Here is a 27,626-nt window from a genome sequence, read left to right on the forward strand (position 1 = left end):
GTCCGTAGAGAATGGGTAGGGAGGCGTTTTTTTTTTTTTTTTTTTTTTTTAAATACTGTGGTCTTAGTGCCGAACGTGAGCTGATATAATGCAAGGTTATCATCTGCTGTTCACAACCAGCCGATGCTGGTGATAATGCGGACGACTGCTTGGACCACTGACAAAGTGCAAAAAGAAATGGCACTTTAATAGAATTGTTAGTTATTAGCCGTGGTCTATGCAGTCATTGATGCTTCATTATCGCCATTGCTTTAAGAACATATGGTGAAGTGCTGCACCATAACATGTTGCACCTGCAGCAGTTACTTTTTGCTTGCAGTTGCAAACATGTTGTTGCCAACTTTTTTAAAGTGTGTAGCTACGCACTCGATTAGATATCAGTGATTGGTGGAGAGGCAGTGCACTGCAACCTGTGTCTGCCACCCACAACTGGAGTGTGTACCACAACTCTGGTGATTAGTCATCGACAGCGTGAAGCAGCCACATATTCATTTTGTGATATGGTGAATGCTGTGTAGGAAAAGCCTGTGTGTGTGTGCTTTTGCTAACTGGTAATTTTTCTGAATGCTTGAATCGGCATTAAGTAGCTTATCTCCGCATAGTGACAGTGTCTGGCAGTGCTAGGGCCGTATTTCATAATGGTCCATTTCATTTTCCATTCTTTCTCCCCTTTGTCACTCAGGAGCCTTAGCTGGTATGGGAGGGGAGGTTAATGGCATGGAGGGCGGCAGGAAATTAACTGTACTGATAATGCTACTGCCATTTGCACCCCTAGTGACCCATTATTCCGTAAAGTGCAATACCTACATGGACAAGCTAAAACTGTCTTGGCTCAAATGTGGCTCGGACACCACCAGGATTGGCCACTGGATGCACCGGGTGAGAATAATGAAATGGACTGTTGCAAAACACAGGCCCTGTGCAGTTGTTTGACGAGTGTTGTGGAAAAAAGAAACTGCATTATTCCGAGTAGTCCATCAAAGTTCTAAGGGAAGGATAGTTTTTTCATCCTGCAACCCTCCAGTTTTGCCCCTATGAATCATCGCACAGAATGATTAGATCCAAACAACATGAAGATACAAGTCATAGTCCCACTACCTGTGAGATATAGTTCCTCCGTGAAAGTAGGGGAACAGGGGTCCCATGTTTTAGGGGGTGAGCCCTTTTGGATGACACTTGTTTCTTTCTGACTCCATGCCATCCTGTCCAAAGCAGTCCCATGCCGGCTCGCATATGGGTATTCGCCGTGGCTATGGCGTTGCGCTGCTGAGCCCGAGGGCGCGGCCGGGGCACCCGCATTTCGATGGAGGCGAAGTGCTAGAACGTCCGTGTACCGTGCGATAGGGTGCACGTAACGGAACCCCAGGTGGTCAAAATTAATTCGTAGTCTCCCACTACGGCGTGCCTCACAATCGCACCGTGGTTTTAGCACGTTAAAATCCCAGATTGTTTTACGACAGTGGCTGTGCTTTTGCTATCTGGTGATATTTCCGCATGCGTGCTTCCGGGCGCGTATCGGTCGAGACGGGGCGCAAACGGCGTCGTGCGAACAGCAGATCGTAATCACAACCGTATGGTTCTGAGTGGCCTCGCACGGTGGTCCGGAGCCAAAAGACTGTATTTTCGGGCGATCACTTTCGGAGATAGTTTACTTTCGCGATATTCGGCAGCGGACACATCCGACAGTTTCCGGCGCTTTGCCATGCCCGCTTTTCTCCCAGTGCCAAGAGCGCCATCGCCCATATGCTTCGTAGCAAACGATTCTCGCGAAATAATCACCGAAAATGGCCGCGCCAGATTTTCACGTTTAAAATGCTTGCACTGTGTCTACACATCGTTGTGTGCTGTTTACATTTTAAATAGCTCGGCACAGATGTAGCGTTTTCAGAGGCTGTGTGAGCTACCTATTTTCGGGTTGTATCCTTACCACTTTCACCGTCTACCACATTATTCCCTAATAGACGGCGTCTGCCTCGAGAACAATGCCTCATCCTCTTTCTGTACGTTTCGCACCGTGTGAGTTTCCATCGGGGAGTGTGAAAACTGGCTTTCTGCAGTGTTGCACGCGGGCGCAGAACGCACGTGCTGCCGTTGTCTTGGTGATTCGAGCAGGTGCTCGCGCGCGCTCGCAATAGACTTGCTGTTATTATGGCAATGCATAGGGAGCACTCGTCGGAAAGGGGTATCGGTCTTCGGCGTTTTGGCGTTCTTAGCGGCCGTTTTGCTCTGTGGATTGTGTCGACCTGTATTGTTCATTATTGGAATTGGGTTGGCGGTTCCAGTGAGCACCTTCTTCCACGGCGTGACACGAGGTGGTAAGTCAGCGGCGGAAACTGTCCATTGTGGACGGGCAGCCCTTGTTCCAATCGTGTAAGCGTGCATCTCTTGTCATCAGTAACCCTCTTTGTGTTCGCTGATGGATTCGGGTTGGCAAATGTGCGTAACGACTTAGCTCCATCCATGCCAGCCTCAGAAGCTTGAGGACTAAGTTGGCTGTGACGGCGTTAGTTTTTTTTTTTTTTTCTTGTCCTTTTGTTAGTTCGAAACCCTGTCACGGTGGCAGCCGAATTTGATGGTCTCTCATGTACTTTTGTACGAGACGGACGGCGGTGAGCACGTAATCGCAGCGTGCTAGACGCGACACGAGACGCATTTCTTCATGCATCTAGTATGCGAAGCTCGTGCGTTCTGTCGCCGACCGATCGTTACCTCGAGGTACGCGCTGCTCTACGGCCGGGCAATGGCTGTTTAGGCTTAGCGCGTTCGACCACCGCCATCTCGTGCGGAGTCGGTCCGAATGAGCGTATTTAACTAGGCCTAAAGCCTTCTATAGCTGACCCGATGCGGCGTCCCGCATTGAAATTTTTGGGCCGCCGGTTTTTGTGTGTGGACCCACGTCGTACTACTGAGGAGGAGTTGATCCAGCGGCCAATGGAGATTATGCCAACTTGTCTGTTTTGGTACAGGTGGTTCAAATTGAGCAATACCAGCGGGACTTGTGATATATTGGCACACAGAAAAGAAGACAGAAGAAATTTTATGGTTTTAAATGTTGAAGTACACAAAGTTTTGAATGCAATTTGATACTTCTGTCTTTTACAGGTTTTCGGGGCAGCTGTGCTGCACATGAGTGTGTATGCACACATTAGGGAGTTTTAGAAAGTGTTCCCACACTTTTAAAGTTTACACCCTTTGGGGCTTATCTTGTCCGACAACAATAATCATCTTCTTTGCTTCCGTTCCTTTTCTTGGAAAAGTCTGCACTCGCTGCTTTCCTTTCAAGAATGCTATACCACGCTGATAATGCACATGCCGTTCATGACTTGGAAGTACTGGGTGTAGCTTTCAGACATTAAACTGAACAGTGTTCAGGTGGAATATGACATCTAGTATTTAGACAAAAAAGAAGGCAGATTTCTGTTCATTCTATCCATTGACTGATAACTGGCTCCGATGGTGTGCCCAAAAGTAAAATTTATTTAGTACAAACTGCTGCAGTATTTATTTTAGGGTCCTTTAAAGTGCTTGGAAACATGAAATGTCTGCTTGAAATTTTTTTCCCAACCACAATTTACAAGTAGCATCACCATTCTCTTTGGCCCAGATTGAAAGACTACCCGCAGTATTGCCAGCACCTGGCGTCCATTCCACATTTCAAGGACTTTCCTGAACACTTGAAAGAGGTAATCGATTAGTCTGTTGTTTTAGTGACAATGAGCTGCACATGCTGTGCTTCCTGTGCTGATGGTGTTCTCTTGCAGTATGTTGACTGTGGTGCGCGGTCTCAGGAGCCCCTGAATAGACCCCAGGGCCAGACTTTGCCCCACAATCTGGCCATGTTGGCTCAGGGACTGAACCCAGCAACGACACCTCAAGGTCCAGCCGTACGTGCGGCACCTGCAGCAGTGCCTACATCTAGTGCAGGTGTAGCAGCTACCTCGGGAGTAGTTGCCAAGCCCACCACTGTTGGGGGAAAGGTAAGTGACTTCTTCGAACGAGTGGGCACATACAGCATTGATTCAGCATGGTCAAGCTGACATTGCACTCAGTGGTGTGCATTTGTGCAGAGAATTGTTTCCACGCTCTAGTATGTGATCAGCCATGTGAAATTCAGCCACTTTATTAGCTGTGCGAAATTCTTCAAAAATGGACCATGGGTACTTAGCGTTCACTAATTGTGATAAATGTATCCTGCAAAGAAATTGGGTAAGCGGTCAGGGTGGATAAGGCTAGGACTTTTAGAACAGTTTGCAAGTTTGCCAATTTAAAACTTTTTCCTGCTTGTAAAAAGACAGTTTAGATACGTAGCAGGAAAAAAAACATTCAGCTTTTTTTTTTTACCATGGATTTGAGTCGGAAATTTGAATTTTTTGTTTTTTAACTTTAGAAAAGGAAAGTTTTTTTCCCTAATAGATTGGAATGTTATTCTTAATGGAACTGTATCTTGCACTTCTTATAAATATTTGGCCTGAAAACACTTTCAACTTTGGAAAAAAAAAAGTTGTATTGTGGCATGCATTGAGTTCTAAATTATGCACTGAAACAGTAACAAAAAGTGTGAAAGCATATATCATAGTGCACTGTCATCATTCAGAAAGATTCATCTGATTCTAATATGCTTAGTGTGCCATGCATCTACAGAGCAATAAAATGCATGCACAGTTTTTGAGCATTTCAGTTGGTAAAACATGTAGCTTGAAACCGAGGGCTGTTGCAGTGTTGCACTTGTCCTACATGAACTTATGCACACTGCTGGGAGCTACAATTGCTTGGTTTTTATAGTTGCAACATATTGCATTGTCCTGCAATGATGCTAGAAATTAAGTGCAGCTGTCTGTATCCTGCGCTGTTCCCACCCTTCATTGGGATAAAGTGCATGAATTTAGTGCATGGTTCTTTGTATTTATGGACATTCTATCCCTCTGCCTAATTTTGGTGTGTGTTGCCTTTTAAAAAATATGGTGTGAAACAGATCAACACATAAGAGAAAACTTTGAAAGGTGATTACTTAGCTACATCCACCCCCCTCGCCTTGCCCTTTGTATAGATTTTTTTTACCAAGATTAGGCAAACATAAACTAAATGGTGCACTTGCAACTGTGGTAAGCTGTACTTATTCAGTTCACATCATAGGAGTGCTGGAAGGCCAAAGGATATAATGTTTTGTCTAAGCTAGACAAACCCTATCCATCTCTGCTCAGCACACTAAAGGTTGTCTGATATGCTTATGCATTTTTCATACAGACTACCTTAAGAAGAGTAATGTTCATGGCCTGTTCAGCCTTATATGTAAATTAATGTCAAATCTTTGTTACTGTGTACATCATACTGCCCGTCCATATTGCTCATCTGTTTCACACTGATAGCATGAAGTTATCAGGCTGCCATACTTGCAATTTTTCCTCTGTTGCTTGATATTTTGTTCTTTCTCTGTAGCTTCCTGTTGTACATAATGTTTCCGGGCATGACAGTTCCCTCCTGAACACCTTTAGGTCTTCCAGTAGTACCAGTGAAACCTTCCATGTGCATCTCGCCTTTTGTGCTGCTTTGCCTTGGTGTTTAACGGCTGCCTCCGAAGGTGAACTCCTCCTTGCATGTGTGGACAAAGCATGGTGTCCTGCCCTGAGGGTGATGGTTGCTGATGCATTAACACGCTTCACTGTACCGCACAGCATTATCCAGCACAGTCACATAAGTGGAACTGCTGGATGCCTGCAGGATGCATGTCCCAGCACTCCGCCCTGTCCATCATTCGCTGGCATTCATGGCATCGATCAGAAGTACTGCTTGAGACAGCTCGATCCGAATGAGAAGCGGGATACGGTTAGTGGCTTGCGAAGGGCATGCTTTGTTATTACTGAGTGTGAAACAGCATTAGCGTGACGCAAAGCTTTTTTCTGGTCTCTCTTGTGTCCTGATACAATTTTCTCAATCTCCATATGAACAGCCATCCATTGCCAACCCTACGAACATAGATACTTTGCTGGGTGCCACTGAGAAGGATGATAAGCTGGTAATACCACCTGAAGCTGTTCAAGACAAAGTGGCCTTTATCATCAACAACCTTTCCCAGGTGAACCTTCCCCAAAAGGTACGTGGAAATCTTGCATTTACTGTCTTGATGTTGCAATGTCTTTATGTTCCTTTAATTACAGACTGAGGAGTTCAAGGAGGTAGTGAAAGAAGAATATTGGCCTTGGTTTGCCCAGTACATGGTGATGAAGCGAGCATCTATTGAACCCAATTTCCACACACTGTATGCTAATTTCCTGGATACTGTCAAGATAGGGGAGCTTTCAAAGCTTGTACTGCGAGAAACATTTCGTAACATAAAGGTAAATGTTCGTCATCCATTTACTTATTTGAAGCTGGGAGAGCTGTATGGAAGCAGCCTACTTTTCGTGGTATGTTTATGTGGTTTTCTTTTTACAGGTTTTATTGACCAGTGATAAGGCGCTAGCCAATTTTTCTGACCGATCTCTGTTGAAAAGCCTAGGCCATTGGCTGGGAATGCTAACCATGGCAAAAAATAGACCTGTTCTGCAAGTTGTAAGCATTGCATTATTTCTTGTGTTCTTTGTGCAAAAAGCAGCTAAATATTTTACATGCTGTTAACCGTTTACCATTTAGGACATGGATGTAAAGTCCTTACTGGTTGAGGCATACCATAAAGGGCAACAGGAACTGCTTTACGTGGTGCCATTTATTGCCAAAGTCCTGGAATCTTGTGCAAAGAGCAGGGTATGCTAATTCTGTTTCTTTGTGTGTGTGTGTGTGTGTGTGTGTGTGTGTGTGTGTGTGTGTGTGTGTGTGTGTGTGTGTGTGTGTGTGTGTGTGTGTGTGTGTGTGTGTGTGTGTGTTAAAGTGGAGTTAAATCTTTATATCTAATTTCTGCCAGGTTTTCAAGCCTCCCAATCCTTGGACCATGGGAATATTGGATGTGCTGTCAGAGTTGCACCGAGAGCCAGAGTTGAAGTTGAACCTGAAGTTTGAGATTGAGGTTTTGTGCAAGACCCTAAACCTGGACATCAATGACCTAAAGCCAGGTATGATTCTGAAGGACCAAGAGCGTCGCAAGCGACTAGACCCGCAGCTCTCGCCTCGGCATAAGGTGGATAGCCCCCCATTGCCCCCCTCCGTGGTGGCTCCCACGGCAGCCCCACCTTCTGCTGCCCCTCCAACCCTGGCGCCCCAGGGACCTTCGGGGGTTGTAACGGCAGCAGCAGGACCTGGAGGGCCTGTAGCACAGGTAAGCCCTTTTCTCTCATCAGTGCATTGCTCTTTTGCAGCACTGTCTTAGCACTTTTGAGGCTTCCTTGATAGATTTCCTAGCACTGACTGCTAAATATGAGGCATAATGGCATTTTGGTTTTTAATTTGACCAATCAGAGTGGAGCCTACCTACATAAATTTCTGATGTGGTGAGAAATATTTGGAAAATTTTAAAGATTTGTGCTGTGGGGGTAAAAAATAAAGCCGGCAATTGACAATGGCATCTGCAAGCATACAGTGGGTTTGCAAGTGTGGTGCATATGCACATGAGGCACCACACTCTACACCAGAAACATACTTTTCATGAAATACAGGAGCAATTGTGTTCTGCCTAACTGATGTTCATCACTGCAGACCAGCTGCAATATTGGGCCCTGTACTCCTAAACAGTGGCACAACTTTTTAATCAAATAAAGGAAGCTAGCAGATGTTCTTCTGTATCAAGCCCGATCGTGAAAAATATTCCCTGCTCAAGCAGCGATTTCACTTCGTTACATCTTGTTTCTGCAATGTCAGTGGGTGCCTAAATAATGTTGAAGGGACTCGCACTTGCTGATAATGCACAATCCAATTATGGTGAAGATAAAAAGATCACCTCTTGCATTGGTGGAAGCAAGCACAACCTTTTCCTTTGAACTTCAATATACCTTTTAAAATATGTATTAGAAGTGGCGGAGTAAGTGAAAAGCACACGCTTTGTGGGAAACCATCATCATTAAAACTTCTGGTACATCGCATCACTGCTAATTAATATACCATCAGCACAAAATCAAATGGCAGCATATATTAAAAGTTCATGCAGGAACCATCAAAGATGATCATCTAAGTAAGTGAATAGCGGGGCCTGCCGTCAATGCTCTTTCACCACACTCATTTGCTGTGTTTCTCTTCTACGCTCTGCGTTGTGCCATGTTGCCATGCTTTTTTAGCATATGAATGACAGCATTATTCCAATTCTTCTTAGGTAAGCACACATTTTGGTGGCATTTTCAGGAGCCTTTCATTTACACAGTGGTCACGAACAACTCTCTTTCCTGGTGCGAAGCGAAGATTGCTAATGCTACACAATGGATCGAAAAGTCACAATTGTTCTCATTCACACGATGCTAAATCGTATGACTTAACTCATGCAGTCTGCAGATTTGGTATTAAGGAAGGAGTGTTGCGTTCGTGTCTGCTGTAGTAAATGAGATTCTTGAAACTTCCACCAAAGTGTGCCTTCAAGCATGCCAATTCTACATTGTGCAGAGTGCTCCGCACTTGATGCAGAAAGTCTCACAAGTGTTCCCTCTCACTCACTATTAACATGACCTCATGCATGCACCAATTAGAGAGAGCATACTGTGAAGAAAGGAAATCCAATGTCTGTTCCACACGTCACACTCGCAGAGGTGCAAGGGTAATCCCCATTTCTTTCCGATTTGGAAAACTTGCACACTAGCCAAAGGAACCCATTTGCTTTTAACTCTAAAATGCTTGCAGAGAAAAAGTGGGATGTGTAATTGCTGCTCAGCTAGTCTCTCAAAATGTTGTCTTACATCGGTTTCGGAGCTTGAATCAAGCCATTGTCGTAAATACTGGTAAATCTGGAAACCTAAACAACTCATTCCAGTTGGTTTCCTCTTCTTCGTCCGATTTCCTGTTGACCTTGCACTTCACTGTAGAGGAGTTATGCTGACTTTGCTGTGCATTTTGCTCCCATAAACTGTTATGTGCGGCCAATGCCCATTGTTGTACGCCTTGCACTTCAGCTCGCAGATGGATTATCTTTTCCACCTATTTGTCCTTGGTGGTTTCCTCCAAGGCCGGGATAACATAAAACTATTTCATTCTGTTATTAGGAGTGTGCAAATATTATCTAGTACAATATGTTTAATATTTCTGTTTGTAAAATAGTAAGGGTTTGCAAATATCAATTTTTGAATATTGAATATGCACATGCATTTATTAGCAATTTGGGTTAATTTGTTATGTTGGAACATTGCAATTGCATTGTCAGTGTTAAAATGCTATACTAGTAAGCAGTTATACTAAAACATTGTGTATTCGGCTCACGTTGGAAATTCAGTCATTCCCACTAGCTGTTCTTGCCAGCCTGTGCCTTATTATACTGCATCAAATGCCTGTAAACTTGGAAGTATTTGACCCTGTGCCAGTCGTCGCTCATCACACTTTCTGTCGAGCAATAAGCTCAGAATTTGGAGTAATGTTGCAAAAAAAGAAATGTGCATCCTCGTTCGCAAATTCGAAAGGCTGGCTTTCCTGCAAAGTTCAGACGTATAGCGGCTAACTGTGCTTTACAGGCAAAATTTCGCTAGCAGCATGAATTCACCACAGTATTGCTCACATCACCCCAATATTGTTAGATTAGATAGAAACAAATGCCAAGAACAGTGTTTGCTTCGCACAGCCAGCAACATATTCGTTTTGATTCGAATATTCGTATCCAACCAAATATTCAAACATTTCCTAATATCTAGTTTTCGAATCGAATACATATATTAAAAATATGATATTCGAGCTTCTCGAATGTTCCAACATAAATTAACCCAACTTGCTAATAATTGCATGTGCATATCATTATTCGATTCATATTCGGAAATGTTGATTTTTGCACACCCCTAGTTTTTATTCCAAATCTGCCCTTAGTCCTCCATGATAGGTCAAAAAAGCTCAGATTAAGCCTATATGGGCAGGTGCCGCTTCGTTATGGGTGCGGCCTGAGCCATTTTAACCTATGACAAAGGGCTAATGGGGGGATTTGGAAGAAAAGCAGGTTAGAATAGTTTAATTATCCCAGTCAATGACTTGTGACTGTGGTTGGTAAACACTTGCGCTACTTTTTTTTTTTTTAATTCTATCGGGATGCATGAGAAATAATGGCGTGCATTGAGGAAAATTATAAATCGTTCACTGTAATTTTTTTTAGTGGCTAATAGGAAATGTTTCTTCAGTAAAATTTGTGTAGTAATCAATTCGTAATTTGCCTGCTAAATTACCTACACTTGAATTTGCTCCAGTGTATCGAAACTCCCAATATGGGCTTTGCATTAGGTTTCCCCGCGCATAAATCAGAATTTTGAGTTGTGAAACTCTGCATAGCAAAAATGATGCATTGAGCTTTGCATGGGATATGTTGCACACAGTTCCTAAATTTTTAATGCCATAGTTTAACAAAAATGTGGTTGCACCAACCTTCGTGGTTGCTCTCAAAGCCATTTGCACTTGAATAATCTGATGACAAAGTAATCAAATTCATTATTCCTGCAGGTGGGGTTGCCGCCACCACAGCCTGAGGAGGCGCCAGCAACGTTGGGTGTATCTGGGGCATCAATGTCTGCATTCCCTCAACCACAGTTTTCGTACCATGATATCAATGTGCTTTCTATGACCAACTTATCCCAGCACATCCAGATAAACAGCCAGGTGAGTATTCTTGCTTTGGAAATCCAAAATTGGCACTTCTAAATTATCCATGCACTTTGCTGTTTGTTTCATGTGTTGCTTTTTTCATTGCCCCTCTGGGTACACCTATCTATGCTGAGATATGCCACATAACTTTTTACTGCTGTGGTTTATTTAAGCATTGGTGTCATGTCTCTAATAATTATTTGGCACTTTTTTTATTTTTTTGCAGAACCTGTTGGGTTTGAAATGTAGTTTTTGTTTAATGTGTCTGCATTGAACCTTTGAGCATTACTAAATCCTATTTCTGACCTGCCAAAGCATTTGCATGCTCTTGCAGGCTAAAAGAAAAACGCATTGTTTGCAGTAGCTTGAAAAGGTATTTGGAGTATATGAGCCTGGAAGGTATTTACTGCGTACAGGGCTCATTGTAAAAAGCACCAGATGTGAAAAGTGTTAGGAGTAGAATTTATCTTCCGATTGGAGAATGAGAGCTAAGTAAAAATGAATGTTTTGGGTTGCATCAGCATATGGACAGAACGATTATCAAAGCACTGCACCACTAAAAATACGCTGAAGGTCTGTACAAGCTGTTTATGGTGTACATGGCTAAGGGAGAATGTGAAACACCTGCAAAAGTTCTATTTCCATTTATAAGCAACTTCTGGGGCCAGCTAGTTACTATAATTACTAATTTGTTAGCAGTTTTCAGGTAAAATTATGAAGTTAACCAAGCACATTGAAATCTTCAACATATACATTGTATATAAATCTGCAAGTCTGCGTTTGCTTCCTGCTGTTGTGTTGGCATACAGCTTGACCAAGTAGCTATCCTCACAATTTGTCTTTTGAGAGTGTTTGTTGCATTACCACATGTTTTCTGGACTCTGCCAAAAAATGCTTGGAAGATGCATTTAAGAGAACTTGTTTTTCTTTCAGCTTCCACTCTTTCAGGCACATCCTCATTTAAAACAGTATGTGCGCACAGCCATAGATCGTGCAATCCAGGAATGGATAATGCCAGTGGTGGAACGCTCTCTCAAAATTGCACTTACAACATGTGATCAGATTGTTCGAAAGGTATGTTCCTTTCCTGTCGTGTGCAATCTAGCCTAAGGCACCGTGCTTCTGTGGTTTTTCTCTTATAGGTATCATTGCATGTTTAGTTAGCCATATATGCACTTCCTAATCAGACCCTGTATAATTCCCTGCTCTATTTCTTGTGCAGGATTCACGGACACATTATTATTGCACACTTGCCAGTCTTTAAAAATTAGTCAGGTTGTTGCCCATACTTTCACTTTTATTAGCAAGGCAATTTCTGTTTGAGTTTTGTTTCACTGTTTCTAAGCGATCTTTGACGACGGGCATAAAATGCAGTAATCTGCTGTTGAGGCTTGAAGGGGCAGTTCTGGTTAGTCTCAACGACCTAGTTCATTGCCTGTTCGAAAGGTGAGTGGGTGTTGCCTCAATGCTACAGCCTCTGTATGTTTCCCGAACTAAACCATTCAAGAACAACATTCAGAGGCTGTGTGCAGGCTGGATGGCTAAGAGGGATCATCTTGTGACACCAGGAGGAAAGATTGCTAGAGACCACCAGTGAAATAGTTCTGCGCATGAATCCCAATGATTTCTGGGGACACTGTCATCGCAAACTCTCTTTATGCCACTGAGGATCACCTGTTACAGTATGACTCAAATTGAAGCAGCCGGTAAGGCAGCTGGAAGTGTGAACTAAAAAAAAAAAATTGCAGATTCCTTGTGCAAATTCTAATTCTAGATATTTCCAAGGTGAGAAAATAAATGCTACCGCTCGTTCCCGTAACTTAGATCCATGTTTTAATAATTGGTAGCTTGTTTTTCGCCGCAATCTTTGTGTACTATAGATTAGGCGTAGTCATAGCTGCAGAAAAAGATTGCTCAAAATTCTGGTTTATTCAGATTCTGTCAGATGTTTGGAGCACGGACAAAAAGCCTGAAGAGGCTTGACTGTGTCTGTGCACTTGTGTAATGAATGCACTCCCCACCCCCAATCGTTGCATAAAAGTGCATGCAATTCTGCGAGTAAATTTGGTGCTCCATTCATTAGTCTCTGGCAGATTATTTGAACTTGGTGGCAACTAAGAGTTTAAATAATTGGGATGGTGACTATATAGATTCACTAGAAAGGATCTTTATTCTAGAAAAAACTAAGAAAGCTTGTCATTGCAATTCTGTACACCCACAGGTTTGCATCATGTGGCTCGGTCACTTTGTATTTCATTCTTATGCCATTGCTATAGACAGACCAAAGCATGATTAGTTTTTGCAGAAAGTCTGCATTGTTTGCACACTTCAAACTTACATTGACTGCCCTTCATTAGTTGAATGATCACTGGTTTTTTTACAACTGTCTCGTGCTTCCCTCATGATGTGCTTCGTTCGCATAGAGAGTGAGGATGGAATTGGTCATATTCTAATCTGCCTGATAATTCTGAGCAGCCAAAATTTGTTCAGAGTATAGATTAAAATTGCATGAGACGATGTTGCTGGATGCACAGATGTGCACAGCATACATAACTGCAGACTGGCCAGCTTTGTGATTGTGTTTGTTCCATGGCTTGTACACGATGGACAGCTACTGGATTAAGACCTGTACCTGCGAAAGTCTTATCTGAATTTTCACTTGCGTTGTATTATATACTGGGTCAGCTGGGATACTGTCAATATGTCTGAAAAACTACATCCTATTTTTCAGTGCCTGAAAAATCAATCAATGACAATATTCAGGTATTATGTGGGAATTCTCACTAGTAGTTTTGACACAAGGCAGCTTTTTGGGATCAGAATAGCAGTAGTTTATAAATAAGCGCATCAACCCTTTGAAAACTATGGTTGTCGGCATATCTGTGAAAACATGAACCTGGCAGAAGTTAAGTAAATCTATCGCTACAAAGTAGACCTGATGAAGCAGTAGTGCGACTATACATGCACTGATACAAACCTGCTTCATGCTCACGTGGGAAATAAATTGCTTATGCCACCCACAGAAATGCATACTAATAGCCTTGTGTCAACATAGCTTAGTGAAACTGGTGGTTTGTACGCATATCTGAAAATTTGAAATAAAGACGTTTGAAATGCGAAGCTTTCACTTTGCACTTACGGGCACCTTGCCTTTCGGTAAACCAATTTTGTTACTTCAGAAGCTGAAGGTTTATTTTGTGCACACCTTCCTTGGTTACTGCCAGTGATGTGCTATAATTGCATATGTATTTGGTTTAGTGACTTTTATCCCAATTTGGTCTGAAACACTTCAACATAGTAGGAAAAGCATCGCTGATCTGTTAACAAAGCTCCAGTGAACATGTGAGCCAAATATGATTGCACTGCATGCAGCAGGGAATTTACATCATGTCAAAAGCAGTGAACAGTCGCTTGTTCTCGCATCCTTAATGTCACTGAAAGCATTTAGCGGACCAACACTATTGGCTGGTTTCATAATCACAAGAACATTCTCGGTAGTATACCATTGCTGATTTTCAGTTAAATGAATGAAAAATATGCAATGTCTGCGATCTCAAAGGCGCAGAAAATTTCACGCAAAAACTCCTCTGGGATTTGTGTAAGTGAAATCTCGATAAACGGAAATTGCTTAAATGGAACACCATCCTCATGGTCGGTTGGTTTTGTACTCGTGAAATTGTATTCAGCTTTGTCTCTCAGTGAATCAAACTCCTGATAAACGGAACCAATTTCCCTTGTCCCTTGAGGTGCCGTTTAAAGAGAGTCAACTGTATTCGTTAGCATTGTGCCACTTGCTCACTTCCACACAGCCTTGTGTCATTATGAAATTTGTTATGTTATGAAACTATGTTTGAAACTACCGTATTTTCATGATTCTATGCACCTCCTGCTATTTTCGCAAAAATAAATTTGGGAGAAAGTTTCAATGCTTTAATCGCCCCTCTTTTTGTAAGAAAAAGCGCGTAGCCAAGGCTGCCAAGCGCACTTGCTCACTCTGTCGTTGAGCCGGAACCATCGGAGTCCCGAAGTAGCGCATCGGCGTCGGTACGATCTCCAGCTTCTTGCGCACAGCCGCCTGGATCAGTGCACATGTCGATGCAGGCGGCTGTGTCTTGCGTTGCTGTGTTTTGACATTACATGACAGATGGCGGCACAGAACGGCTAAAACTAAACCCCTCCCGAAAACTGGCGGAAAGCAACCCCAATAACTATCAGCGCGTTGTCACATAAGCTTGGTATCGGCAGCTCTCAGCAAGTTTCGCAGGTAACGCGGGTGCACATTGCGTTGTGAACTAATACAAGCTGTAGGTTCACTGTCCGCACCTAGGTATCTTTCTTTTGAATGTTTGCCAAATGTTATTTCTCACGCCTGTCTCATCGATATATTGCCACAAAAAGGAGGGGGGAGGGGTCATTTCAGATTTTTTAATTAAGCACCCCCCCCTCCCCTCGCTTTCACCATCGCGATCGTGAAAAAAAAGGGGTGCTTAGAATCAAGTGAATACGGTATATCATCCGACCAGTATAAACAACAGCGCTGCGGTGACACGATCTCCTGCGGTTGGTGGTGCAAGGTGAATTGAAGCAAGGTGTGGCGACAACGTTCTGATCACAAGCCGTTATCACACCTTATTGCCTTATCTGCATCAAACCAATATCAACCGTGACCAGCTGTACTCCGGCAATCTTGAAAGCAATCTGTGGTGGCGACACCACGCAGCGAGTGCTGATAGCTTCGTGTGCACTATGTTCCCGCCACTTATTTTGTGTTGAAGCAAGAGACAACCCGAAGGTACATTCGCTCGCTGCTGCGAGCCCCATCTTGAAAGCAATCCTCTTATGTGACAGAGGGACGAATGTTCTTCCTTGTTGGGTAGGCATAGAAATGTTTGCGCATTGAAAATCATTTACACTTTGCACTGCTCGTAGCTGCATCTGCTGCACATAGCCTCTGAGATGGCAGTGGTGTGCTGCGTAGCATAGTCTGCAAGGTGCCACGAGCCCTATCGCCACCACAACACAACTTTTGGCCGGGGCTTTGCCGTCTTGGCTTCTCCAGTTTAGCTTCCAGCATGCTAGCCGAGACGAAGAGAGATAAATTCAAGTATCGGTGCCACAACTCCACTTACAGTTGAAGGATTCTAAAAAATTTTGTTGCATGAGCTTTGTTGGGCACTGTACGTTAATATTGATGCCATTCTATGATTAGAAGTGTTTCAGGGCCCCTTTAAGACATGAATTCATTCAATATTTTTCCATCTCCGTGTGCAGGACTTTGCATTGGATCCTGAAGAGTCCAGATTGCGTGCAGCAGCCCACCACATGGTGCGGAGCCTGACAGCTGGGATGGCTATGATTACTTGTAGAGATCCAATGTTGATGACCATCAGCAACAATCTGAAAGCTGCCTTTCACACTGCACTGAGGGTAAGTACATTGAATCCCAATCGAAGTAATGATAATGAGCTGGCACAGTACAGCTGAATCTCAAAATATTGAAGTGAGAAAATAAAATGCAGATTTTGTTAATATATATAAATATTTGGCTGCATTCAAGTACAATGCTGCTAATTCTAAGCACCAACATTCATACAATTTCATGTCTCTCTTTTTTTTTGCATGGTTTTGCAGGATTTTGCTACAGGGCTACATTGAAATTTTTCAGGAGTGCAGGGGTACTAGCTAATTTTGTGCCGAAGTGGCTGGCTGTTATGCTGCACTCTTTTAAGTCAGTTATGGTGTTCCTATTTTTGAGGTTCACATAAGGCAATCTTTAATGCAGCTTCAAGGAGCAAGCCTTCCCCAAAAGGAGCTTTTAGAACAGGCAACCACAGTGGTGGCTCAAGAGAATGTGGAACTTGCCTGCTGTTTCATCCAGAAGACTGCCATCGAAAAAGCCATCCCCGAGATTGACAAGAAGCTTAGCCAGGCATGTACCTTTGAGACTTGGTGCAGGTGGGATGTCATTCTTTACGACACCACTAAATGAAGCATTTTTGGTCTTCATAGGAATACGAGATCCGCAAGAGTGCTCGCAGTGAAGGCCGGCGCTACTGTGACCCTGTCGTCTTGACATACCAAGCTGAGAGGATGCCTGAGCAGATTCGGCTCAAGGCAAGGGCTTGAGTTCTTACGTGTTCATACCATACGTTCTTGTTTAAGGGCTTTCTCTCCATGTTGTTCTAAATCTATATCCCCTTCAGGCACTGTGTACACAATTGTGTACAATATAGCGTATCGAAAGAAACAAAGTAGTGATCAAAAGAGCATACATATCGCCTGCATATCGGAACACTTCTGATTGCACCTGACCTGAAACTTTGAATAATATATGGAAACATTTTTAGTAATATCACTAAGACGGCTGGGTGTTCGCACGAAGCATTAGTAAGTTGCCATTTAACTAGTTCACTTCTTTCATTGTTTCTCGCAATGTTTAACTTCGAGTAGCTGAAACGGTTAAATTTCTCATGTGTGGCGTTCCTGTACAGAGCTTTTACATGGAGTTCGCAGCTTGAAAACATCACAAAACTCACTGAAGAATTGGAAATTTTGAACTCGTTATCAAGCTGTGCAATTTCCATTATGGTGGAGGTGTAACAAATGTGGTGAAACTAAATTTTCATTGGACAGAAATAAGGTATGTGCCACCAGCAGTAGTGGGACACTGGGTAAAAAAGAGAAGACAACGTTCGCCTAGCGATAATAGAACCTTGGCTGGCGCTCAGGACAGTTGGTTGCGTCACAATAAACCTTCTCTACGCAGAGAGTAGCCTGTAACAACATACAGTGGAACCCCAATTATACGACTTTCTCGGGACCGTGAAAAAGCGTCGTAAAATGCGGGCGTCATAAAATCCAAACATAGTTTATGCCTATAAAAATACTACTTATTTCGCGCGACGGATTTACGAGAAATTTCAATGTAAACTAGTAACACACTCTGCGGGGCTTGGAAACCCAAATTACCAAAAAAGTAAGTGCGATAAGAATTAATGCTGCAGTACAGGTACCAATCATGCTTTATTCAAACGAACCTTTACGACTCTCCACTGCCCACTACAACGATTCCTGCCAGCCAGCGCAAACTTTTTAAAAAGTCAGTAAGTTTATTTTGGGCCTTGTTTGATCTGTGAACCAAGAGCTTTCGCTCTAGTTAGGCAACGTCCAAAAGGAGGTCCTCTACGGCGCCGCGTAAGCAGATGAAGTTCCGGATGCCATTTATGTGCCGTAGCACCTCGGCAAACGTGATTGGCACAGTCACGGTATCTGTGGCATTGTCATTGTCCTCGTCCGATGGCACAGCGGTGTCGGCACTGGGCAAAGCCTCCTCAATGGCGCCATCCAGCAACACCACGCCGCAGATTGCAACGTTGTCGTCGGCCTCCACATACTTGGCGAAGGTCGAGGTGAGGTTTAAACCCTCTAAATCGACGGCGGCGAAACCTGCATCGGCTTCGAGTGGCATTGGGGTGATTGCGTCCCCAGCAGAGGAGGCAGTCTCTCGCTTAAAGCCACAGGGCTTGAACGAGTTAGCGATTGTGCTTCGCAACACGGTGTTCCACGAACTGGCAATAAAATGCATGGCGTCGAGCACAGTGATCTTTTTTTCCGACTCGCTGTGCTCCATAGCCGCCAGCCGACGCTGCACTAACCGCTTCCTGTGCCCTTGCTTGACGCACTTAATGACGCCGGCATCCAGCAGCTGCAACCGGCTTCTGCAGTTGGGTGGGAAAAAAAACAACCTTTATGTTCCTCAGGCTGGACGTATCGGGTGGGTGGCACGGTGCGTTGTCCACGAAAAAGCAATATTTTCCTCGCCTTAGCACCCATTTTGTTTTCCAGCTGCTGCAAAAAAATTGCTGAAGAGCGAAGATTTCATCCACGCCTCTTTGTTGAAGTTGTAGCTGCACAGCAGCGTCTTCAAGTTCTTAAAGTACCGTGGCTTTGCAAACTTTCCAACAATGAGCGTGTGCAGCCTCTCTGAACCATCCTTGTTAGCACAGAATAGTGCCGTTGCACGATCTTTGCTATGCTTGCCACCATGACTGCTGTCACCCTTAAATGCAAGGGTTTGCTTGGGCTGCATATGGTAAAAAATACCGCTCTCATCGACGTTGAAAATATCGCAGGGCTTGTATGCAGCAATCATCTCTGGCAGCGACTCCATCCACTCGTTCACCATAAAAACGTCCACGGAAGTGCTTTCTCCGCAGGAATGGCTGTACACAATCCTGTTTCGTTTTTTAAAAGCAATCCAGCCACCTGTTCAATGCCTGAAAGTCGTCGATGCCGACACAATGCCACAAGGTCCGCTTTTTGTTTTAGAATGGCACCGTCAACGTTGATCGCAGAGCTCCTGTTATTTTTCGGATGTAATTTAATGCCGCTTCTCCTTCGTTTGTTTCCATCTTTGTCTAGGATAGGTTGTTGTATTGTTGACTTCTTGCCTAATAACTTTGTGGTTCCAAAATATTCTAGGTGCGGCTTTTTTCTCACGTATTTCTGGCAGTCAACGTTTACTTTCACCTTTTATCTTTGCTTGCACCAGTATTTAAACAATTCTCCCGGTATATTTCCCATTTACTGGCCACTTCATCCTGCAGCAACTGCGCCTTTGGCTGCCTGTGCTCTTGGGATGCTTTGTGTCGTTCAGAAATCACTTGTATCTCCCTGTTCCACCAGCTTTTCAGTTTCTTTTTTCCTTTTCAACAAACGTTTTGCTTATCTTTCTGTATTTCTGTCGTTATTATGCTTATAATATCTGCCTGTTCCACCAGCTTTTCAGTTTCTTTTTTCATTTTCAACGAACATGTTTTCTTTCCATATTTCTGTCGTTATTAAGCTTATAAGCTCACTATATTCCCACTCTTTTTTTTTTGGCCATTTGCAAACTTCTTCCTCGACTGTTGCGATTGTTAAGGTGGAAACTTGGGTGAGCTGGTGATTCAATATCGACATGTGTACACAGCGCTTAAGACTAGGACTGAAGGAAGAACACAGCACAGGCGCTACGTACATACGCATGTCGATATTGTGACTATATTTGTTATTTGTTCAGTGTTCAAATTTGGACTGGCCATTTTGCATTCCTTGCTCTTTCCCAACTACATATCCTATTTTCAAAATGATGTGTTTAAGGTCACTCCCTATGCTTCTATGCCCTCCCTCGTCAATGACTATTTCTCTCAACTTATCACAAATTCCTGTCATCAGGCAGTAATCAATGGTCGATTGCCTACTTCCCACATGATCTGCCCTTCACACTTAGGCCCTGTATTCACGATAACCAAGTTATATTGCTCACAAAGATCTAGCATTGACTTCCCGTTGTCGGTATAGCCATCCACATCCTGTATGTGGGCATTTGTGTCATCTAATAGGATAATTTCAGCATCATTCCCGAAACCCTGAATATCAGTACTTATGCATTCCACTAACTCTTAATTCTTCTCTGCGCAATTCAAGAACCCAGTGTCCAACCTGGAAATGTCCCTACTGCCACTGTTTTATCGCCTTTCACCCTCCAGAATTGCTTCTGAGCACCTTACCAGGTTTAAGTCGCCAGTGATCATTACAATTTCACTCTCTCCCTGTTTCTCTTTGTCCTTTTCCGTGTGATTCGGACTTGATCAGGGGCATTGACCCCTGCACTCCTGCTTTTTTTTTGCGTGGTGACCTTAAGGTAGGTGCTGCTCTTTCCAGCTACCCCCTCACCACGTTGCATGCATACCACATACTTTGCTGGCACTCCCTCCTGTCGCGTCAGGGGACTACATTTTATTGTCGTGACCTTTCTCTTTCTTAATGGCGGCGCTGTTCAACTTTTCCTTGGCTGCTTGGTCTTTTTTTCTTCCACTATCTTCTGTGCATCAGGCTCCATATTTAGCTCATTTTTGAGCTTTTCAACCTGTTTGACAAGCTCATCCTGGAAAGCCTCCATTTTGTTCAGCCTAGCATCGACATCACAGTGTGGGCCTATTGACTCGATTCCCTCTCCATTCTCATTCGTCCCCTTGTCTGCCTTGAGGGATCCCCCACACTGCATGCTTTCTCGGCTTTCTTGCCATGTATGTACGGCTTTTTCTAATGCAAATGCTATAATAATGCAGAGCATGTGCCTTCAAGCAAAAACTGATACTCACACTATCTAAATCTTTAATATGCCACAAAGTAATTACTCACCAATGTTTTAAAAGCAATCAATGCCACACAGACTTAAGGTATACCACGTTTTCACATGTGTTAAACGACACGGCCGCACTCCCACTTTCCTACCAAAGTATTCCCAATACCAAAGCACATACAGTAAAAAACCACTAATAGCTATTAGTCTTGCCACTTCCAAGATGCTATTTAATGGCTATAATAGACTTAACGTACCACCCGATTACACATGTTGAAGCACGTGGCATGAAAGGATGCTCAGACTATCCTGCAAAACCAAATATACACGAAACGCATCAGCGCACATGAAAAAAAAAGAGAAAAAAAGGAAACTACACAATTATTATTTAAACGCTAAAAAATCGGGAAATAAAAAAACAAAAGCAAGCTCGAAGCATGCACAAAAAAACTTACGATTTCGTTACTGCCACGGAGCCATGGAAAAACACGTCCACCCGCCACAAAATCTCACACTATGCCTCTCATGGGTGGATGTTATGAGCGTCCCTTTTGGAACGGGGCGGTAGGTTGCGCCACCAAGCTCTTGCTATTATACTGCCTAATGTCCTACCTACCTACATAAAAAAGAGAAAAAAAACACTATGAACTACCTCACCCAAATTTTCTGATCCCTTATTTCGAACTGTGCTTTTGTACGTGCCCCTTTTTTTTCTTTTTTTGTCGTTTGCCTACTTTTCTTCCACCAATCCTCTAATCGCCTTTTACTAATGCCTATTGTGGACATGTTTACTTTTCCACTGGTCTCGGTGAACCCAAGTGCTTAAGGAGGCCAGTGGCGCCTAAATCAACCGCTGGGTAGACGTCTTCACATTCCAATAAAACATGCTCCATGGTCTCCCTAGCTTTACCGCAGCAAGCACATGCTTCTTCTTCAGTCTTGCATCTCGCTTTATAGGTGCGTGTTCTAAGGCATCCCGATCTCGCTTCGAAAAGTAATGAGCTCATTAAGTGGTAGCAACCGCCACCAGGTGCCGACCGCAACTCCTCTTGGCCGTGGTCTGAGATTGCACGGCACGGCTCATCCTAGAGCAGCTTTAATGGAATGTAGCAGATTTGAGCAATTGTAGCAGCAATCCCACCACTGTGTATGGGGTGTCATTCTGCATGGCATTCACAGAGGTGGCGCCATCTATTGAGCGGCCTGCACACCAGGAGCGCTCACACAGATGTACGTAACATCTCCGACTGTAGTGTGTTGGCATACATGATGTAAAGCAAATGAAATGTAAACCTATGGTTCACACATGATGAGCTGTCTGTACAAATTCCAAATGTCTTAGTTGGCATGAGATGAAGCCCACTTCCTGTGTCCTGCCTGTGATTTCCCTCCTATTGCTGAAAAAGTTTCTGCAAAATATTTCTTTATTTTTATTCTCTGTATGTGTGTTGCACATTTAGATAGAAAATAAAAATTTTTAGGAGTATTTATATGTGCCATCAAAATGTTAACCTTTTGAGGGTCAATGACTTAAATATACATCGCCGCAAAAAAAGTCCAAAATGGTCGATGCCGTGTATTTACAGCGCCGCCTGTACGTTTAAAACGCGCACCAATTTCATAGCTTTTACATTTCTGGCATGTGCTGCCACTATGTGGAAATACAGGGAATTTTTTCCTTGCGCCTCCTTTTCTTGGTTTTCGTTGCACGGTTTGTTTGAGAGGTAGTTTGCTCCGGCGTGTCTATATACTACCACTCACACATTGGCATGCGGGCGGCAGTCGGTTTGGGTTTTGTTTCGCGGGTGTTATCGGCTTATGGTGCTCGCAAAAGTGATGGCTATCTCGTTACTAATCACTCAAAGGGCGACTGCCTTATTCTCGCTCATTCAGTGCTCACAGAGGTGCGCACAGGAAGGATTCCGCCATGCATGCGTTTCCTTTTCTTTTATTTTTTTGGAGACTTGCGAAAACTAATTGCCTCTCGTTGGCGATAAGATGAAGATTAGTGGAAGTTTGTCGCACGTTTTGATTTTCTGATGGGCACACCACCACAGTTTTTTTTTGTTTTTTTTTTTGTGCGCTCACCTACACAGTTCGATTACGCTATGGATGTAAATATTTGTGTAAGTACAGGAACATTGACACTTGCGAAATATTCTCATGTGTGCATGTTCTAAGCCTTATATGTATAACAATTCATCAAATTTTGTATTCATAGAAGTTTATTTCCTTTTATTATTGTTGTTATTCACGAATAAACAGTACATATATACCAATGCAAAATATTTTTTTCTCACTTACGGTCACCCTAGAAAAATTACGGTAATTTTTTTTTTTCGAAATAGGTCCCTCAGACGAATTGGAATCTGCAATAAAAAAAATCGGCCCTGTGTGGTCACATCTGCTGAAAAAAATTTACCCTCAAAGGGTTAACTAAGCTAGTCAGAAAACTCAATCATTTTAACATGTTACTGTCAGCACAACATTCATATCCTGGCACACAGTGACTTGTCCTGTTGCACTTCCTCCATGCAGCGTTAGTTTTCCTGTCATTCCAAGCACATTTCACGTAAAACCTCTAGTGTCATCATCAAATCTTGTGTATGACAGTATGGCTTCAGATGTTGCTATGCCCTAAAGCATCATATATCTCTACGCACTGTGCATGAAGCTATGTCAGAAACTGCATTTCAAGGTTACTGGAGTATGTGCCAGCGACTACAAATTGTGTATTGTAGCAAGCATCTCTGTTTTTCAAAGCAGATAATAATTTACTATTCACCGGCTTATTGCTTGCATCTAAGGAAGTCCAACCCTTATTTTAAAAACTGTGGACCTTGCACGAGAATGTATGGTAATGCTCACTCGCTGAAGTCCCAGCCTTACCTTTGAAACAGGTTTCCTTTAAGTGTACTATGTGTGCAGGTTGGCGGTGTGACTCCACAGCAAATGGCAGTATATGAGGAATTTGCACGGAACATCCCTGGATTCCAACCTATTTCTGAAAGAGATCAACCTTCCTTGTTCCTTCCAAAGCCTGTGGTTAGTTGCCTTAATGAATACATTTTTTCCCATTTGTTTACTTTATAAATTGGTCTCTTCATAGCTCAATGTTGTTTGCACAGGTGCGACAGAGTGGCTTTGCAAGTTCTGTGGATGACATGACACACTTGTATGACAAGATAGTTTCTGAGCTGGAGCAGCAAGTTCATGGGCTCCTAGGTACTGTTGTGCCCTCAAACCCACAAGTTGCAGCCCTGCATGTGCTGCATGAGGCAGTGCTGGTGGCACGCAACTCAAGGGAAGCTGTTACAGCCATGGCTCTGCTTCAGAAGGTACGTTTGTAACTTGTCAGGCCAACAAGAAAGCAGCGATGTGAGCCAGTTGGTTTACCATTTTGAATTAAAAGCAACAATAACGAACGGGGCACACGAAGGAACGCAGATGTGGATTAATGTTTGTTGTGGTTCCTGCTTGTGTGGGGGTGCAAAAGAAATTTCTGATCTTTGGTTGGGCCTTCAGCAATTTTGGAATTTCATTTCATTTATTGTACCCTCAGGGCCAAAGCGTTACAGAGGGGAGTGGCAAAAAAATATTCCTGTGAAAAAATATACTTATACATGGAGTTATATAATGTACCAATACAAATACTCTAATTAACAAATCAAATCAATACAAATCACCAAACTACAAAACAATGTGAAATGAGTAGATGATACAGGTAAGCACAAGCAAACATGAGGAAAAAACGAGAAATAACATGAGGTAAAGAACTAATTAGTTGCTGTTAAAGCATTTTTGAAATGTTGATGGTCTAATTTCTGCAGTAGTGGTAGGAAGATGGTTCCACTCTTCACAAGTCCTGGGAAAAAATGAATACTGAAAAGTAGAAGTCCTGCAAAAAGGAATGGCTACTTTATGTCGGTGGTCAATGCGTGATGATACGTACTGGGGAAGAAAGGTGAAATCATCTTGTAGTGAACGATGGTGAAATATGCGGTGAAAAAGACACAAGCGATAAATCTTGCGGCGAGATGCTAGTGATGGTAGTTCAAGGCTCAATTTCATATTAGTCACACTTGCGGTTCGAGCATAATTAGACATAAAACGTGCAGAGTTGTTTTGAACCATTTCGAGTGAGTAGATTAGATTGTCATGGAAAGGGTCCCAAACAGAGGCAGCGTATTCCACCTTCGAACGAATCAGTGTTTTATAAAGTAAAAGTTTAAGAGCCTGAGGAGCGCGTGAGAAATTCCGGCAAAGATATGCAAGTGTTTTGTTGGCGCTGGCGATTATGGATTCAATGTGATCATTCCAGGTTAGTTTTGAGGATATAGTGACGCCAAGATATCTATATGACGATACTACTTCTAAAGGAAAGTTATCAAGATGATATGAAACATCTGCATTAGTAGACCTAGTTACACGCATGACTTTGCATTTTTTAGTGTTTAATTCCATGCACCCAGTCTTACACCAAGCGGACACAGAATCAAGGTCAGACTGTAGAATAGTAGTATCCTTAGGACTAGTTATTTCTCGAAATATTACACAGTCATCTGCAAACAAGTTGATATGGGAAGAGACGCAGGAAGGTAAGTCGTTAATGTAGATTAGAAAGAGGAGAGGGCCAAGCACCGATCCTTGTGGTACTCCTGAGGAAACAGGACTCTGAGGAGAGTCAGTGTTATTAACAGAGACAAACTGGGAATGATTTAGTAAAAAACATTCGAGCCATGCAAGCAGTTTGGAATCCAAATTTAGTAACTGCAACTTATATAAAAGGAGATTATGGCATACTTTATCGAAGGCTTTTGAAAAATCTAAAAATATACAGTCAGCTAAAGAAGAACGATCGAGGATGGCATGAAGACGGTGAGTGAAACATACGAGTTGAGTATCACACGAGAATGTCTTGCGGAACCCACGTTGTGAAGGCGAAAAAAAATTAATTTGATTCAAGAAAAGAAACAAGATTTGAAAATAGAATATGCTCGAAACTTTTACATGGAATGCTAGTTGGCGAAATGGGGCGATAATTTAGAGGCGAGCGTTTATTGCCAGACTTGTGAAGCGGAACCACCCTCCCGATCTTCCAGTCATTGGGGAGGGAACTGTTCTCTAGACTGTTCAAAATTTTGTTAATATAATTGATGAGTAACAGACTGTATTTATAAGAAACCTAGGATTAATAGAATCGTACCCAGGTGAGGAGGATGCTTTTAAATGTTTTATAGCTTTGACCACGCCATTATAGTCAATTATAATGGGAGACATTACTATAAATCCTAAAGGCTTAACATGAGGAAGCATTGTTTGTGTTGTTGTAGAGAAGTTGCTGACAATGATTTCATTTAACACACGGGCATATTGCGCATCAGGTATAGCATTCCCTGCAGAATCAACAAGACTGATTGCGCTATCATTCAGATGGTCCAGGAAAGGATTCTTAGAGGTGTTGCCCCATTGTGAGTCTGAAACAGAAAATCGTAAGGGTTGCATATTTTTCTCATGTTTAGTAGAGCTGCTAGTATGCAATATGGATAATCTCATATGTGTTAGACATAATGCAAGCCTTATCTTTAGTGGAGATAATTGTAGCCTAGCTGTCAATAACATAGCTTCTCTGACATTATTAGGTGCTCAGATAGATAGATTGCCTTGGTACAAATAACTAGGTACAAGAAACATACTAAGTTTATAGCATACCAGAAAACAGGCTGACCTTTGTGTAGTCATCTTTTCCCTTAATTCTCGGCAGTAAACTAGCATTGACCTATCATTTCCACCACCTATGACCTGAGATGGAACATTTTGACTTCCACCTTGCTTTCTGGCTGACCAAACCTTGGGCGTCAGTAAGACAATGATTTCCTATTCGAGGTAGTTCACCAATCTTGCTTTATCTAGCATTTTTCGTGTGCATCATCATTCTCTTGCTGTACAATAGTGCATACTTAGCATAACCATTTTTCATTCATTGAGGCTGTTTAAGCATTGAGGCATAAGGTTACCCATTTGTCTGGAAAAAACAGGAAGAAAAAAACAATGCATACACTTTGTGGTACTGGCACACCATGTTGAGGTGTGAAGTCTCAATTCAGAAATTTTATAGGAACAGTTAAATGCTCCGAATTTAATGCTTGGTATAGTGCTCAAGCTGGGAATACCCACAGGGAGCAGCATGTCCTGGTAGTCTTCGTGAAATTTTATGAGGTGCCTGTGTTTTGTGTGCAGACAGTGGAGAGTATGGCTGAAGGGCTGAGCCACTCGCTGGGAGCAGACCCCGAGACTGCGCTGCGCTTTCGCGAGGCCCACCTGGCAGTGCTGAAGACACTGGCCGAGGGTTACGGTCACCCGTGGGCAGCCAAGCATATAACACGCTTCCTTCTGGAGCTGCGTGAGGAGATTCGTTGGAATGTGGATGTAGTGGACCCTCTGCTGCGATCAGGCCTGCTGGTGTTGGCCACTTTTGACCTTCACCTGGCCCAGTCCATGGAGAATGGCATGAACTATCCAGCGGTTGACTTTGCCAAGCAGCTTGTGCGCTTGTACTTCTCTGAAGGTCGTCATGGTGACTACAACCTTTCAGAGTCGGACCTGTGTAATACGTTGGAAACACTTGTGCGCATCAATGCTCACTCAAGGCAACCACAAGAGGGGTGAGTAATAGCTTCCCTCCATTGAGCAGTGTTTAACTTGAAGGTTAGGACTATCGCTGAACCTTGACATTAGCTGTTCTCTCTACCAGAGACTTATATGCATATAACGATACGCGAGTAAGCTTGTCACAAAAGGTAAATCCCTTAAAGAA

General features: G+C 43.0%; 1 protein-coding gene across 4 annotated transcripts in view; it reads left to right on the top strand.

Moving 5' to 3' along the window:
• Positions 1–27,626, top strand: part of Not1 (CCR4-NOT transcription complex subunit 1) — a 108,717-nt gene that overhangs the window by 60,318 nt on the left and 20,773 nt on the right. For 3 of the 4 annotated variants that reach the window (XM_075673515.1, XM_075673514.1, XM_075673513.1), the window contains exons 20-35: positions 3,605–3,683; positions 3,762–3,977; positions 5,719–5,823; positions 5,948–6,091; positions 6,156–6,335; positions 6,433–6,549; positions 6,631–6,741; positions 6,899–7,249; positions 10,543–10,698; positions 11,617–11,757; positions 15,955–16,110; positions 16,466–16,612; positions 16,693–16,797; positions 23,738–23,854; positions 23,938–24,147; positions 27,050–27,474. In XM_075673515.1, the coding sequence (XP_075529630.1) occupies positions 3,605–3,683; positions 3,762–3,977; positions 5,719–5,823; positions 5,948–6,091; positions 6,156–6,335; positions 6,433–6,549; positions 6,631–6,741; positions 6,899–7,249; positions 10,543–10,698; positions 11,617–11,757; positions 15,955–16,110; positions 16,466–16,612; positions 16,693–16,797; positions 23,738–23,854; positions 23,938–24,147; positions 27,050–27,474 (2,760 nt within the window). The remainder of the gene's footprint in view (positions 1–3,604; positions 3,684–3,761; positions 3,978–5,718; positions 5,824–5,947; positions 6,092–6,155; positions 6,336–6,432; positions 6,550–6,630; positions 6,742–6,898; positions 7,250–10,542; positions 10,699–11,616; positions 11,758–15,954; positions 16,111–16,465; positions 16,613–16,692; positions 16,798–23,737; positions 23,855–23,937; positions 24,148–27,049; positions 27,475–27,626) is intronic. The other variant, XM_075673516.1, reaches the window with a different exon arrangement.

This window comes from Dermacentor variabilis, chromosome 1 (assembly GCF_050947875.1).
Source record: "Dermacentor variabilis isolate Ectoservices chromosome 1, ASM5094787v1, whole genome shotgun sequence".
NCBI classification, from domain to species: Eukaryota; Metazoa; Arthropoda; class Arachnida; order Ixodida; family Ixodidae; genus Dermacentor; species Dermacentor variabilis.